Raw genomic sequence first — 15512 nt, 5'->3', positions numbered from 1 at the left:
CGCATGTAGAAGACGACGACCTCAACGCCGACGTCCAAGGATACCTTCAACGTGCGGAGGAGGCCCGCCAGCTCGCTCGAGTTCGTATAAGGGACCAGCAGCTGGTGGATGCCGGCCGCTACAACCTCCGACGCCGAGACGCCGAGTACCAACCAGGGGATCGTGTGTGGGTTTGGACTCCCATCCGACGACGCGGACTGAGCGAGAAACTTCTGCGACGGTATTTCGGACCCTACCAGATTCTGCGACGTGTTGGCCAACTTACCTACGAAGTGATCACCGATGGTGACTCCGGCACATCACGACGACGTACGCGGCCCGAAGTCTTTCACGTGGTTCGCTTAAAACCTTTCTACGAACGATGACGAACTTTTTTCATTTTCGGACTGTCGCTTATGCTAGCATCGGGTCGATGCACTCTTAGAGGGGGGGTAATGCCGCGAACCATGCATTGGTGCGCCGGTCTGTGTTATCTCCGTGCCAAGGGAAGCGCGTGTTCCATTCTTTCTTTCTGTGCCGCATGTGTTATCTGTTGTAATAGGGAGAGCATTCCGATCTAACGTGAACATCCCGGAATAATCTTCTTGCATCTACAATGTTCTCGATGCGAATCGACGGTTCCAGAACCACGCGCGCCGAAAGATAAAAAGCCTGCAGAGCAGACGCCGGGGCATTCGATTCTGCGACGCCCGCTGACGCAAGTCACTTTGTTGACCGCTGCTTCGCCGCCTCTGTATTCTTTTGAGTTGTTAGGGGAGCACAAGTTCGCTCCAATAAACTTGTTTCTCCTGCAAGACAACTGCGTCGTCCTTGGCTTCGTGACAATATATATATATATATATATATATATATATATATATATATATATATATATATATATATATATATATATATATATATATATATATATATATATATATATTTATATATACATATATATAGGGAGCAGTTGAACTTTTGAAGATTGTCGAGAACACAAGAAAAGATATATATAGGAGGAAAGCCCTGAGGAAAGCAAGTTCTCTTTGTTGAAACGTAGGCCACAATCGTGCTTTTACCTTGTTCGAAGTTTTTCTTCTCTTATATATATATATATATATATATATATATATATATAAGAGTGTCAACCATGCTAAAAAAAACCACGATATCCTAATGCAAAGTGACCGCTTAAAAAGCATGTTCCCCGAACCACCACGCGTTGTCTACCGGCGTAATAAGGATTTAGGTGACTTTCTTACTAACCCTCGTATCAACCGACCGGCAACTACTGGCTGCATGCCCTGCAGTAAACCCCGATGTAAAGTATGCCCACACATGACCACTACACAGCGCGCCACCAGCACGGCTTCAGACTACTACGTAAATATAAAAGGTAACTTTAACTGTGACTCCGCTAATGTCGTATATCTTCTAGAGTGCACTGTTTGTAGGCAACAATATATCGGCCAAACTGAAACGCCCTTGCGAATACGGTTCAATAATCACCGCTCTCACGCAAAAAGCTGCCCTTATTTGCCCTGTCAAGACATGTGAACAGTCCCGGGCATGCATTTGAACATCTTAAAGCAACGATTTTAGAATCCGCCTTCAAAACGCACGACGACCTCGAGGTTCGGGAATCTTATCTCATTTATAAGTTATGATTAATGAAAGTTACGGAAAACTAACGTGCTTATCCCTCGATTAAAATTGGCGGCTTCATAAATTTTATAACTACGTTCATTATTCCTACCCTTGAGTTTACCATCAGAATTCGCAGAAACTCTCCTATTACAGCAGCTTTATTAGCCTAATGCGGCTCAACAATGCCATTTGTCCTGGGGAAGGAGGCCTCGTTCCCACCACCACTTAAGAATGTTTAACTCTTGGTGATCTATTCATGTTTAACCTTTTGTGACCCTACCTATTTCCTGTTCAGTTGCTAGCTTCTGTGAAATGCTCTTTTGTGCCCCCTATCTATTCTCTTCATCCGCGGGGGGCACACCCATCTCCGCTTCCGCCCCAACCAGTCTCCTCAGCCACTGAATACCTTACTGTATACTCTTCCCGTTCTTTTGAAACCGCGGTTGTCCAGTTTCCCGCATTGTCTGAACTTGCAGCGCGCGCGGCATACGTTGACCCGTCATGGTGCAACCTTGAACGCTGCTTTGTTAACACGACCCCTTTCTCTCTCTCGCTCCCCCCCCCCTTTTTTTTGTTTTTTTGTTGATGTTGTTGTTGGAACATAGGCGTAGCCCGACTGTAGGCGTACTCTCCTTTTCCGAAACATTTTCCGCTCCTTCTCACAGTTTTCTGCAAACCTATATAAGACATGTGTTCCAAATGTTTGCGACAGCAAAATCATGTAACTTTACTCTGATGAAGGCAAGTCCCGTTGCCGCTACGTAAGTAAACCTTGTTTGTATTGTTCTTGCTGTGTATCCGACTCTTTACTTACACCATATATATATATATATATATATATATATATATATATATATATATATATATTTTAATGAACTGCGACCGATTCCTAGGACGCCATGTTTATTCTCTTGTAGAACACGCTCCACGCCGCTTCTTCCTCTTCCAATCGGCGGCCGTCCTCTTTGGTTTAACGGGAAATTGGCCGCTGGCCTGGCTTTCAGCTTTTGCTTCGCAGTCCTTCGCGCCTTCACACTCGGCCACACTGCGATGAGGCGCTCTGACGAACTCTTTGGGTTTGCTCGTGACTGTGGCGCGAAGGTCGCCATACCAACGGCGGAAGAGACGGCTGTACGTCTGTGCTCTGTGGAACTGTCTCTCGTGTCGCTTCATGTCGCTTCGTGTCTTCCCTTTGAACCGAAAAGATTGATTTGCCTTTAACGAAGTCTTCATGAACCATTGCTGAGGAATTGCTCCAGATGTCGTTCTCGATCGTCTTCTCGCGTTCTGGTCGACACAAGATACGCTTCGTTGGGTAATTCGCATTACGAGTCGCGGAGAACGTAAGATTGTCTTTCGGCGTCATTTCGGGGGATCCCGGACATGGTTCCCCGCCTTCTGTGACCTTCGGTGTCGTCTGGCTGGTCACTTCCTCTTCTTTCAGCGACTTCAGTTCTGGACTGGTCTCTTCGTCGTTCCAGCTCTGGAAAAATTCGAGCTCGTTTGCTTCTTGGCCTTCCAGAAGGCAGAGGTTAAGTGGCGGAGGTGACTGGCCCTCCGTCGGCGACAACCTCTCCGAATCTTCGGGAGCCGAAGGTGGCTCATCTTCAAGGAACGCCTCCATCGGCACGCACGAAACCGCCGGCTGGTTATGGGCTTGGTGCGGATACTTTGGTCGCGGGGCCCCTTCCTCGTCACACTTGGGGTGTTCTTGCTGGTTGCCTCCTCCTCCTTCACAGCCATGTTCTTAGTTCAGGACCAGGGCCCGGAGTCTCCGCCGGAGTCTGCAGCGGTGCCTGAAGGTGATGTTCCTGTGCCTGCCGGATTGCACTCTGCTGCAGTTCTACGGCCAGGCCGATAAAATCTTGCAGGCTCACATCTGGTGGCTGCAACGCGAGAATTGCAGCTTGGACGGGGTCAGCAAGGCCATGACGTATTGCCTCGCTGCAGGAGAGAGCCAAGGGAGGCCGCAGTCTACGAGCAGGCGGAGCTTGTCATGGATGTAGACCTTGGTGTCTCCTCCGCGGCCCTGGTACCGACTGCGCATCTCCATTTAGCGGATGTCATAGGTATCTGAGAAGTAATCGAATGCAGTGATCAACGCACCGCTCCAACTTGCCCAAGTCGAGTGCGCGTGTCCGTCGCAGAGATTTCATGCCCTAACGGCGTCACGCAGGCGTTCTTCAGCGATTGACCTCTTGATGATCTCAGACCACGCATGGCAGGCGGCAAGGCTGGCAATCAGCTGTACCCAGCGAACAGCGCCGTCGTGAAATCCATGAAACGCCGGAATGTCCGCGTGGGCAGGCGATGAAAACGCGCTGCCACGGACTGCGTATTCGGGGTTAGGCACTACGTCGCCAAGCCGGTGGCCCACCTCTGTCAGGGCCTGGACATACGAAGAAGGGCGGCGGCCACGCACAGCACTGGTCGTCATCTGGAAAGGTTGGTAACTCTTGTGCAGAAACAAAAGTCCGCAGAAATCACAGCGCGAACGGCGGAGGCAGCGGCGAGTCCAGAAGACGTCGAACGCTGGGGAAGGCCGCTCCAAAGGCTGGCTCGCCTGGGTGCATTCGGCGCTCGTGCTGGGACCGCGGCCCCACTGATGAACTCGCGCAGCAGGGCTGGAAGGCGTGCCAGGCCTTGGCCGCTGCTTAGGGCCGTCCCTGCGGCTGGATCGCCACTTGTAATGAACTGCGGCCGATTCCTAGGACGACATGTTTATTGTTGTTGTTGTTGTTGTTCCTGGCGATATGGCTCGTACCCATTATCTTCTGGAACGCGCTCCACGCCGCTTCTTCCTCTTCTTCCAATCGGCGGCCGTCCTTTTGGTTTAGCGGGGAATTGGCCGCGGGCCTGGCTTTAAGCTTTTGCTTAGCAGTCCTTCACGCCTTCACAATATATATATATATATATATATATTGTGAGACTAGTGGTAGCCTCGTTTGTGGAAGGTCGGAACGCTGAATGCAATGTCCCAGTGGAATGCAATCTTCACTGGCGCTCGGTTGCGGCCACGGCTTCTTCATCTCTGTATATCCTCATCATCACCGATTCTTCTACCTTCTGGTTCGGTCGCCATCTTGCCGCCTTGCAGCTCGGCCTGCGAATAAAGCGGTTTGCGCGTACTGGTCTGCCTCGCCTACCATCGACCTTACAAGTGGTGGAAGGTGCGTTTCGGTCCCGTAATCCACCTCTCAAGCTGCCCTACTGGAGCTCCGTTCGGATCGCCGCCTAAAGGCCCAACCACATGCAGCGTATTTTCGGCGTTGCGCGAGCATCAGCGTCGTTCGGCGTCAACGAGCGCGCCCGCAGGAGAGGGCGAGTAACCGAATGGGACCGGCGAAATCACGCGCCGGCGTGCGCGCTCGACGCTGCGTCGGTGTGTGTTGCCAGACTTAGCTCTGTGCCAACATAAACAAGTTGTGCAGAGTTTTTTGTAATTAGGCTTTAAAGTAATCGTTTATTTTTGTTTATAAATGCACTGAAGTGACTTTAACGTTGCTAAACCACATCCAACCGCGTTGTTTAAACGCTGAAGAAAAATTGCCGGTTGCATCAAGCCGACGAAAGCCTTTCGTTCGAGCAACAGCGGGCTGCCATATTCGCGCGCAATTGCGAGGTTCGTCTGCCGCCGTTGTATGTTCTGTTTGTGCGACCGCTCCACCTCCAGGGCCATGAACGAGTACCAGGTCATGGTTCTCCAGAAACATGTATTGGTGCTGCAGGCGCTGAGGAGGCGACAAAATGAAAAAAAAAAAAAAAAAAACGGCGGCTGTGGGTGCGGCAAGTGTTCCAGTTCCGCAAACAGGAAGGCTTATATTACACTGCAGTAAGTAACTGCATTCTCTGTCTGTTTGTACCGCTTTTAATGAATGGTAGAGGTAGATTGCACATTGCATGCGTGCACAATTGCGTCGCTTCATGCAAGCGATCACGAGCATGATGAGCAAGCAGTAGCTCCTCCTTTCGGAAGTCTCGGCACAGTTCGTGATGTCGCCTCTCTCACTACTAATTTTTCCCGTTATTTGCAGATGCAGCGCATGCGGGATGGGGACCACGCCTTTTTTTTTAATATTTTAGAATGACGCCAAGGAACTTCGACCTCTTGCTGTCGTACGTGGAGACCGACCTGACGCGGCAGTACGTCGTCCGGGACCCTCTCGAGCCAGGCGAAAGGCTTGCAATTGCCTTGAGGTTGGTTGAGATTTCCGCTCACATTTATTTCATCTCAAAAACGTTACTTAAAAGCGTTGCGGTTCGCTTGGCTGCAGCAATTTTTTCATTGCGACCAGCGTCATGATTTGCATTGCATACCAACAACGTAGCAGTGTGTGCTACCATGCAAGCTGTTCTGCACGTCATATTTATGTTTTTCGTGGTTAAATTGCACGTAATGATGCGATTATAGCTCATAATAACTGCAGTCAAGAAGGCAAGGGCGATAACCACCCATTCTCTGAGGCAACGTTTGCTTGGCAGCAAGTGGTAGTGGCAGTTACAAGGCATCTGCGTTTTCTGTTCTTGTTGCAGCTACCTTGCCTCGGGGCAGGACATTAAAGACGTGGCCCTGGCCTACTGCGTGGGCATCGAGACGGCCCGGATGGCCGTTCACGACACGTGCCGAGCCATCTGGGCACACTTGAAGGACAAGTACATGAAGGTACGACACCACATGAGATCACTGTGTTCCAGGGAATGCACTGTAATGGCAGTCACAGGGAAACAGTTGGACTGGTGTTGAAAGCGAAGGTTATGATTGGGGAGGGTGTATTTTTGCATGAATGGAAAATGGAATAAAACCCATGCAGGTCATATCAAACGCCCCGTTTTTCACATGCTGAAGCTGCATCTGGGCTATGAAGCATGGTGCAGTGGGAATCAGCAAACCACTTACACTACCTAAGGATATTGACATCCACCAAAAACCCATGTAGATGGCGTTCAGGTGTTCGAGAACCCACTTCTCGTACAATTTCAAGCAGGCAAGCAAATTGTAATCAAAAGCTACACCCACAATTTGGGTTCCAATAATGAAACCTAAGGAAGGTGCGAGATAGTTGGGGCATTTCTTATTCCACACTATTAGTTATTGCTGATAAAGATTCACCACCAGGTATGATTGTTTTTTAAACACAGCAGTCAATCAGGTACATGGGATACCACAATTTGCTGCGCCCATGCTTCACCTGTTGATAAGTAGTGATGACTCATGTTAATGTTTTTCAGGTGCCAACGACGGAAGAATGGGCCGCAATTGCTAACCGCTACAGCCGCCGATGGCAGTTCCCCAACTTTCCCGGCCGCGGCGGCCGCTTTTCTGATTGAGGCGAAAAGCAAAAACGCCCGTGTGTGCGAGATTTCGGTGCACGTTAAAGATCCCCAGGTGGTCGAAATTAATCCGGAGCCCTCCACTACGGCGCGCCTCATCGCCTGCGTTGCGTCGGCGCGTTAAACCCTACGATCAGATCAGGCAGTTCCCCAACTGCCTGGGAGCCGTCGACGGCAACCACGTGGCGATCACTGCACCTCCAAAATCAGGCAGCTTGTTCTAGTACAACTACAAGGTGAACCTATCTGCTTTATGCATGTTTTATCAGCACAAACTTGTGATAAGCTTTACGATACTAAACTCCAAAACTGCACACTGCTTTGGCTTGCAATATTTCTCTTGCAACCTCTTATTAAGGTTCACTACTCTGTTTCCTTTTTAACTACAAAGAAGTTTAAATTATGTCTAAAAAACTCTGTGTACAAGTACACTCAAACGTTGTACGTAGAGGGTGGACCATGACGCCCTTTCTTGTTGGCTTCTAATGCTTTTTATGAAAAAAAAAATGGCAACAGGCTGTAAGGAAGGTGGCGACGCTCAAGTAAAATCGTACCCAAGCTCACTTTGGGTGCTTTGAAACATACCCTTCAATGTTGTGAAGAAATAAAAAGAAAAACAGCAAAGGAAAATGTCAGCCTAAATTATTTAATTCCCAGCAAACAGGCATCGCTGCCTGTCAAACAGAAGCCGAGGGGGTTAAGACAAGCGATGTTTTAGTTATTCAAGAGTAGTTAAATAAAAAGTTATTCACCTTTTACTGTGCACCTAGAGCTCCATCAAGTTGTGTCTTTTAGTACTTAAATATATCAAAATTGTGTAAAACATTTGAGCTGGGATCTTCGCAGCAAACAGCCTTCTGCCCTACCATGCCATCCCTCCCATCATATCGCCTTAGCTCACTTACTTCTTTAAAAGCTATAAAATGACAATGTTTTTTTTTCAGCACACGTTTTCTATAGTTCTCATGGCCGTTGTGGATAGCGCGTACAAGTATGTCCTCGTTGATGTTGGTGTGGAGGGCCGCAGAAGCGATGGCGGTGTCTTCAAGAACTCAGACTTCGGCCAGGCCATCTATGAAGAGACGCTGGGCATACCTGCCTTGGGGCAGCTGCCCAATGCAGCTACTGCGCCCTACGTGTTTGTCGGAGACGAGGCGTTCCAACTGAGGAAAGATTTCATGCGCCCATTCCCGGGCAAGCAGTTGCAGCGACGAGACGAGAGACGAATCTTCAATTATCGCCTCAGCCGTGCATGGTATGGTACACAAACACTGACAAACAACCACAAGCTCCTCCCCCTCCCCTCCCTATCATAAGATCAAATCTGAATAATTTTGCGGCTTCATGCGTTGAAGCTACTGGAAGAATGGAAGAATTCGCCTTTCTTTACTTTGTTAATTTGTAGACTGTATCTAGCTCCGAGTCAAGGTCACTTCTGGCAAGCGCTGCACAAGCGCACATGCCATAAGCTCAAACTGCTTGCGGGCAGTGGGCACAGGCCAGGATCAACAGACACTTGGCCTTGTGTGAACGCGCTTTTTATGAGACAGGCATGAGTGAGGCAAGCTACAAATATGGGGGAAAAGCGCATGGCATGCATTTGAGCGTCTGCGGGGATGCGGAGGGCGTTCATCCACTGCGTTGGCCTCGGCTAGTGATTGCTACTATTCCAAGCCGCCCTGGGATGATTATCTTAGGCATTTTACAGCCGAAAAAATGGCAGAGGTGCGGTACGAATATTACTGAGATATCGAGAATGCCCATCGAACGATGCCGTCGGATGTCAAGCATGTTGTTTTACAAAACCGAAACCGAAACTTGTTTGAATGCTAACCTTGGACATCGTCCAATCACAGTGCGTCTCCTCCCGTCGTCACAGCCTTTAGTTGGTGCAGCCGCCGCAAACCGCGCATGGTAGTTTTTTTTCTTTCACGCTCTGTAAAATATTTACCGACTTGTCAACCGGATAAGCGATGAAAAGTTTGCTTTTTAAATGTTTTCATACATAATCGTTGCGAAAAAAATATCAAAATCAAAATTTTTGTCAAAATGATAAAAATGGAGTTGTGTACAACAACCAACCGCTAGTGGAAAAAAAATTAGAATATGTATTTTGTAGGGACAACGGTCCGCAGCTCAGTATGGTAGCGCCATCTGGGACGACTGGCAGTAAGCAAGGCTGCACAGCCCAGTGACGCACTGGAAGTTCATGTGAATACTCACTCTTGTGACTTCATGGCAGACGTCACCAAAACACACGATTTGGCAGGAGAATCAAAACTTCAACCTAAAATGATTAATTTCTCTAAATACGTCATCGTTTACTTGTCAGTGAATACGGACAAACACTGGGGGCACTGTAAAGCGCGAACCTTTCGAATAAAACAAACTTGTATTTTGTCTGCATGGCCGCTTTAAAGTTGAAGTGTGCCGAACATTGGTTAAAACGTCTTAAACGTTGATGACAAATCCCCTTTTTCGTATTCTATAAAGCAAATATTCAGTTAGTGCTGGGTGCCCACTAAAACTTCATTGCTTGCGCGTGCCATATTCTAGCCATGCAGCAAGTGTCCTTAATAAACTGAAACACTTCATTCGAGAATTCTTATTTCTCAGTACACCTAATTTGTTTTCGTTGGCACGTGTTGTCCTTGTTTGCAGGAGGTGTGTGAAAAATGCCTTCGGCATTACCGCAGCTCTGTGGCGCATCCTGCTCCGCACCATTCCCTTGCGCCCCAAGAATGTTGACTTCATCATCAAGGCAGCCTGCATCCTGCACAACTTCCTCACTGTCGAGAACACGAAGACACAAGCGTACCTGGACAGTGAGGAGAGGTTCGGCAACATTGTTGCAGGACGCTGGCGCCAAAACCTTCAGGGGGTGCAAGGGAATGATGCCATGCAGCACTTCTTCCCCCTGGAGTCGACGCACTCAAGGAACTTCGCCAGTGATGCTGCAGAAGTTCGGAATCTGTTTGCATCCTACTTCTGCAGCGCAGCTGGTGAGGTTCCTTGGCAGTGGGCTCAGCTGGGAGTCTCCAAGGAGAACGCCATGGGAAGCCTGCAAACACAGCTGCTGCAGCCACTCCACCGATAAAGGTGAATGCCTTCACCACCACATAATCTGTACTGCTAATGAGGAAAGTGCACTGAGCTTTCTTTGAGCACTCCAGGATAATTCACATGGGCACCCTGTTGTATGCTCTAGAAATCCCAGCAGCACATTTTCCATAGGCGGCTCTAGTTTTCATACACGCCGTATAGTATCAGAGTAAAACGCACTGCATTGGGGTCAAACACACTGTCCAGGTACTGCGCCACTGTAGCTTTTGCACTGCGTTACTTCCACCCAAATACGTTTTTTTTATGAAAATGCAGGTGTTCCATGGTCAGCTGATTTTCACTATTTTCCAGTTTTGTGAAATATTCATTCTTTTGATATTAGAGAGTTTTAGCATAGCGTTTTCAGCCCTACGCAAAGTGTTCCCGCTCGCTATTCCCTTGCGTCAGTGGAACTGTGCATGACCAGCATGCAAAGTTGGTTTTGCCTTTAGAGGCCGTAAAAGGACGCACGCTATCTCAGCAAAGTAGCATGCATGCGACATAACCCTTGTGTGTCCCTGTGTTTACAACATGGCGGCAGATAGAGCGGCGCACCTCAACATTTTCTTTCCTCTGTGTGCAGTAATTTGAGTCTTATAGAACACGTTTTTCGCTCTCGTATCCTTAAATAGCTCCAGTGGTTTGCACGTTGCTATTGCGGTGAACAAAACTTACGTGGCATCGCTGACTGCCCGAACAAAGCACCTGCAGGCTGGCGTGCTGTTAAAAGCCTTCTTGGCTTGCGCCAAAGTGCTGGTTGACCCCGCAAATCGCGTGAAGTGAGTGCGATGTTTACGACGGGCTGGAGGCAAAAGATCACGGCTTCACTGTTCTTGCTATGTTCGGCATTAGTTATCACTAGCGACAACTCAACCCAGAGTGTGCGGTTAAAAGCCTTCTCTATGTGCGCCAGAGAAAAGTGAGTCGCTATTTGACCCCGCAGATCGCGTGAATTGAATGTGATGCTTACAACAGGCTGGAGGCAAAAGATCGCATTTTATTTTTGTGCTTCCGCCTCACAGTGTGAGCAGTTACGTCGTCAGAACGCATGTGTTCGAAACCGATTTCTGGATTGTGTTAGAGTCGAATGAATGTCACAGACCCCCTCCCCTGGATAATTGCGTCCGCTTGCAAATACCAAAGAAGGGCGCGAGACAACTGTTATTTATATTTTAGCATGGTGGCCGGCCCGTGAGTTTTCACGTGTGCCGATATTGCTGGGGTAAATGAAATCACGACGGAGATGCTCGATTGCGTTGTTACTATATAGTTTACTACACGAACAAAAGATTACAGGGCAACGCCCAACACAAGAAAAAGAAGCCTTCACACTGCCATCGGCCTTGTGCGCGCAGGCACTAATCGACCGTACACTAAGCGCGCGCGCGCGCTAACTAGATAGTAACACAACAAAGGACAACCAAATACACAAGGTGGCCACTACGGAGGCACTCGATCCACCGTGGCCTACGCCTTAACCTTCGACCTCGAAAACATAACACAGGCAGCTGTACGCGACACGCGAAACACTCTAGATGCAACACTTTTACAGCTCAGCAACGCAACTACACAAAAAAAGTACTAACAAGTTCGCAACTCGCATAACACTCTATGGGACAAACATCGTTAACCCCCGACAACAGCATTCACTATAAGAAACATCTAACAGCTCTGCAAGCTGTACAGGACACTCGAAATGTCCTCAAAATCATTACCCTCACCAACACCACTACTACAAACAAGACACCAAAAAAACCAACTCTCAACTCTTTAGCTACAAGTGACGCTAGAAAAAGAAAAACCCGGAAGGATGCGGATATCTTAATCCGAGGCAACAAACAAAATACGGCGCAAGGGGTGTTGTAAACAAAAGTCTCTACGGTGCAAGAACACTCCGGTTCATCGACGGAAAGTCACGACAAGGTGGAGCCGACCTCGCCGGGCATTAAACTATTTAAACTATATTCTTTGCGTCGCAGGCCGCTCATATTTCAGCCAGGGCATTCTGTTGAGTGAAGGAAGCGAACTGTGCAATAATATTCACTCCGAAAATTGGTGTCAGTGCTCCTTTAGGAGATAAAACAATCGTGCAGGTAAGGCACAGGATAATTGAATAAAAGGAAACGAAATCGGCAAAGCAAGTGATGTGATAGGGATAGCAGAAGCAGTGTAATAAACTAAAGGGGGAAAAAGCAATACTGTTATTTCAGGAAGTCATCTCAGTTAGGTCATGTAGTCTTTGATTGCCTGCATAACTTTCATACGCATCTCCAGTTTTACATCCTCGTGAACTTTTCGCATGGAGCTCACTAATGACATGGCGAAGTATTCATCCCTGTCAAGTGGCTTTCAAGCTGCCAGTTTTTCTGAAATGTCATTTATGTGGGTGTAAAGAGGGTCCTCTGTCTCTTTTCTTTTTTAAGACGATCCCCTCAGTGCGAACCCACCACAAGACGACGGCACACTTTAGCATGACGGCGACGGCACACTCGAGGATGAAGGCGACGGCACACTTGAGCATGGCACACTGCCTGAAGAAAATGCATCGCCAGACAGAGCACCGCCCGACAACACAGCATTTGCTGGCGACAACTCTGTGCCATCACTCAGATCCTCCATGACGTCCTCATCTGACAACAGAGACACAGTCTCCAAGTCTTCATAGTTCACTATGTTCTCCAGGATCTGCATCGTTGTTTCGGCACGGGCTGCTGCGTGGGGGGGTAGCACTGCTGGTGGTGGTGACCCTGCTGGTGGAGGTGGCATTGCTTGTGACGCTGCCTTCGTCATGTTGCCAGATTTCCTGTGATTGTGTGCAAGCGTACACATGTAAATATCCACTGTACTTTTTTAATGTTTCCTGCATATTTAATAAACTCCTTTTACTGCACATGGTGTACGCATCTATAAATGGACTGTACTTTATAATTTTTGAACACATGTTCAACACACTTCTGAACCTGGTGCTGCTTTTGTACGTTTTTTATAATCGTGGTAAACCAGTTCACGTGCCCAACCACTGATATTAGGTGCACTACATAATCCTTGGGACAACACTGCTCATGGTTGGATGGGTGCATCTGTCTAACAATAGAATATTTTTTTAAACTGTAAACAAAAACTCTTCCAAAAACTGCAAACCACCTCTTTAACTCTATCACCAATGGTAAATTTTAAAGCACCTGTAATGCAGCCCCTAACTGATCGAAATTTTATATTAACAGCACGCATTGTACTTCACAAAGGCCAGCAAGTCTGGCGTGTGGTGCACATTACTTTCTTTGGAGAAACGTAGGTTCCAGCCAGTTTCTCAACATAAATATGGATGCAAAGAGTGTTGAAAATGCAAAGCTCCCTTGCCTGCATCACTGGTGAAAAACACAATGCACACCATATGAAGTGCCCTTCAAGAACCAATACTACGCCAGAATTGGTATCATTCATATTTCTACTCACAAGTAAGTGAATAGCCATTGCACTTTCCTTTTGCCAGTTACCACGTAGTACATAACTGCTGAAGGCAGGTTTTAATCCCACACAAATAGCAACTTCGCATTTCCAAACCATTCAAGCACATTGAAATTTGTGCCTTCCTTCACCCCCCCCTCCCCCGCACACACATACACCGCGGAAGTTTTGCAGGTACACAAGTTCAATAAAGGGGAATATAGACACGCACTTCCGTCAATGGCAATATAAAATTAGGAAGGCGCATCGAGACAATCTCGCTAGGGCTACACATGGCTCGCTTAATTGAAGTTTTTTAAACGAAAATGAGAGGACAACGCGTGCACCCAGCAGCATTTACAGGCTTGTGCTACATGGTGCATGAGCAAGTTCGCGGAAATGAAACAACAACCACGTACGGTCTTGCTTCCATGGTGTCCTTGAGGAATGCCAGCTGCTCGTAGTGGCGCCAGGTGATCACCGGCATATCCTCCGCGCTTGCGCCGCTTCTTTCGGCGTCCAGCATGAGGTTGAAGAGCCGCCGGTACTTGTCGCGCAGGGATTTCCATTTCTTCTGCACCGTTTCTGCGGCACAAACACACGAAAACAATTACGACTTTTTGCAATAACTACGCGCACAGGCTGCAGCGCAGGTGACAAGTGCTTACCTCCGTCCGCAACACCAGGCGCCACGGCTGCTGCCACTTTGTCCCACAACGCCTGTTTGCGGTGTTTGTTTTTGTTGTCTCTATGTTTAGCCTGCCATAGAGCGTGGCGGGCAGCGACTGCACTTATTAGTGCCTCAGCGTTGATGTTCGGCATGTCGGCCGCCATTCAAACTGCGAGACGGACTGGCACAACCGGAAACTGGCACCAGCGCCGCTTCCGGCGCTCGCGCCGAGATCTGCCGAGCGTAGATATCGGCGTCGCCGGAGCGTCAGCCCGCGTCGCCTTGCATTTTGGCGCGCGCGCTGACGCTCGTCGACGCCAAGCGACGCTGACGCTGGCGCGACGCCGAAAATACGCTGCATGTGGTTGGACCTTAATGCCGGAAACTACAGCGATGACGCTGGAATCGGCGAACGCCACGGCTCCACCAACCCCCCCCCCCCCCAGTGCATCATTACCAGCGCCAGCGTGAGCCTCCTTTCTTCGCTGGCCTTCGTGACGATGATGCCGACGAATGGCTGGACAACTACGACAGGGTGAGCGCATTCAACCGCTGGGACGATATCCTCAAGCGGCAAAATGTTTCGTTCTCCCTGACCAAGGTTGCCGAGACGCGGTATCTAAATAACCGGCATACCATCACCGACTGGGCCGATTTCGTTGCTCAGTTCCGCCGGATTTTCGGCTCTTCTAAAGCTCGGAGCGACAGCGCGAAAAAGAAACTCGAGACCCGTGTGCAACAGGCGCATGAAACGTACACCTCATATATCGAGGACGTTCTGGCGCTGTGTCGTCACGCCGACAATACCATGCCGGAAGCTGACCGTGTACGCCGCGTTCTGAAAGGAATCGGTGAGTTCGCGTTCACCACACTGGCAACGCAGAACCCCACAACCGTGTCGGACATGATCTCCACTTGTAAGTGTCTCGACGAACTACAGTCCATCCGCCTTCGTAAAGACACGGCTCCTACCCACCATCTAGGAAATGAAGACCTGCGTGCGTTGATACGCTCTGTAATTCGCGAGGAGATGCACGCCAATATTTCCCAGTGCACACACTGTGTCCGCGAAGCTCCTTCGGTGCCTGGCCTACGGGATATTGTTGAGGAGCTCGCGGCTATGCCCGTACTTCCGCCTCCCACCCAAAATGTTTCTGTGGCAACGCCATCCTACTCGGATGTGGCTGGTCGGCATCCTCTACCGCTCAGTCCCATTACGACACAGGCCCCGCCCGGCTATGTGGCCGCCATGCCTCGATTGCATACCACGCCGACTTATTTCCCGCCACACCACGACCCCAACGTTGGCCGGCCAGTCTGCTATTATTGTGGCTTC

At 49.0% G+C, this 15512-nt stretch overlaps 2 protein-coding genes across 2 annotated transcripts; both read left to right on the top strand.

The window, feature by feature from the left end:
- Nucleotides 1-5710: 5710 nt before the first annotated feature.
- On the top strand, nt 5711-7181 carry LOC144164817 (uncharacterized). Its single transcript, XM_077695080.1, has 3 exons — nt 5711-5823; nt 6160-6289; nt 7095-7181. The coding sequence occupies exons 1-3, from the start codon at nt 5711-5713 to the stop codon at nt 7179-7181; spliced, it is 330 nt and encodes a 109-aa protein (XP_077551206.1).
- A 741-nt stretch (nt 7182-7922) lies between these two features.
- On the top strand, nt 7923-10054 carry LOC144164816 (uncharacterized). The gene is made up of 2 exons (XM_077695079.1): nt 7923-8212; nt 9619-10054. The coding sequence occupies exons 1-2, from the start codon at nt 7923-7925 to the stop codon at nt 10052-10054; spliced, it is 726 nt and encodes a 241-aa protein (XP_077551205.1).
- The last annotated feature ends 5458 nt before the right edge of the window (nt 10055-15512 follow it).

The sequence above is a fragment of the Haemaphysalis longicornis genome, unplaced genomic scaffold, assembly GCF_048455015.1.
Source record: "Haemaphysalis longicornis isolate Haplotype H1 unplaced genomic scaffold, Haemaphysalis longicornis Haplotype H1 scaffold_14, whole genome shotgun sequence".
In the NCBI taxonomy this organism is placed as follows: Eukaryota; Metazoa; Arthropoda; class Arachnida; order Ixodida; family Ixodidae; genus Haemaphysalis; species Haemaphysalis longicornis.
Note: the sequence above shows the minus strand (reverse complement) of the source record. Positions and strands in the feature narration are given on the sequence as shown.

What these genes read in the sequence shown, in the direction of transcription:
- LOC144164817 (XM_077695080.1), top strand. Translation starts at nt 5,711, where the DNA reads ATGACGCCAAGGAACTTCGACCTCTTGCTGTCGTACGTGGAGACCGAC. An exon ending in AGGCTTGCAATTGCCTTGAG is followed by an intron (nt 5,824 to 6,159) that starts GTTGGTTGAGAT and finishes TTCTTGTTGCAG; the next exon opens with CTACCTTGCCTCGGGGCAGG. An exon ending in TGAAGGACAAGTACATGAAG is followed by an intron (nt 6,290 to 7,094) that starts GTACGACACCAC and finishes CCCTACGATCAG; the next exon opens with ATCAGGCAGTTCCCCAACTG.
- LOC144164816 (XM_077695079.1), top strand. Translation starts at nt 7,923, where the DNA reads ATGGCCGTTGTGGATAGCGCGTACAAGTATGTCCTCGTTGATGTTGGT. An exon ending in TATCGCCTCAGCCGTGCATG is followed by an intron (nt 8,213 to 9,618) that starts GTATGGTACACA and finishes CCTTGTTTGCAG; the next exon opens with GAGGTGTGTGAAAAATGCCT.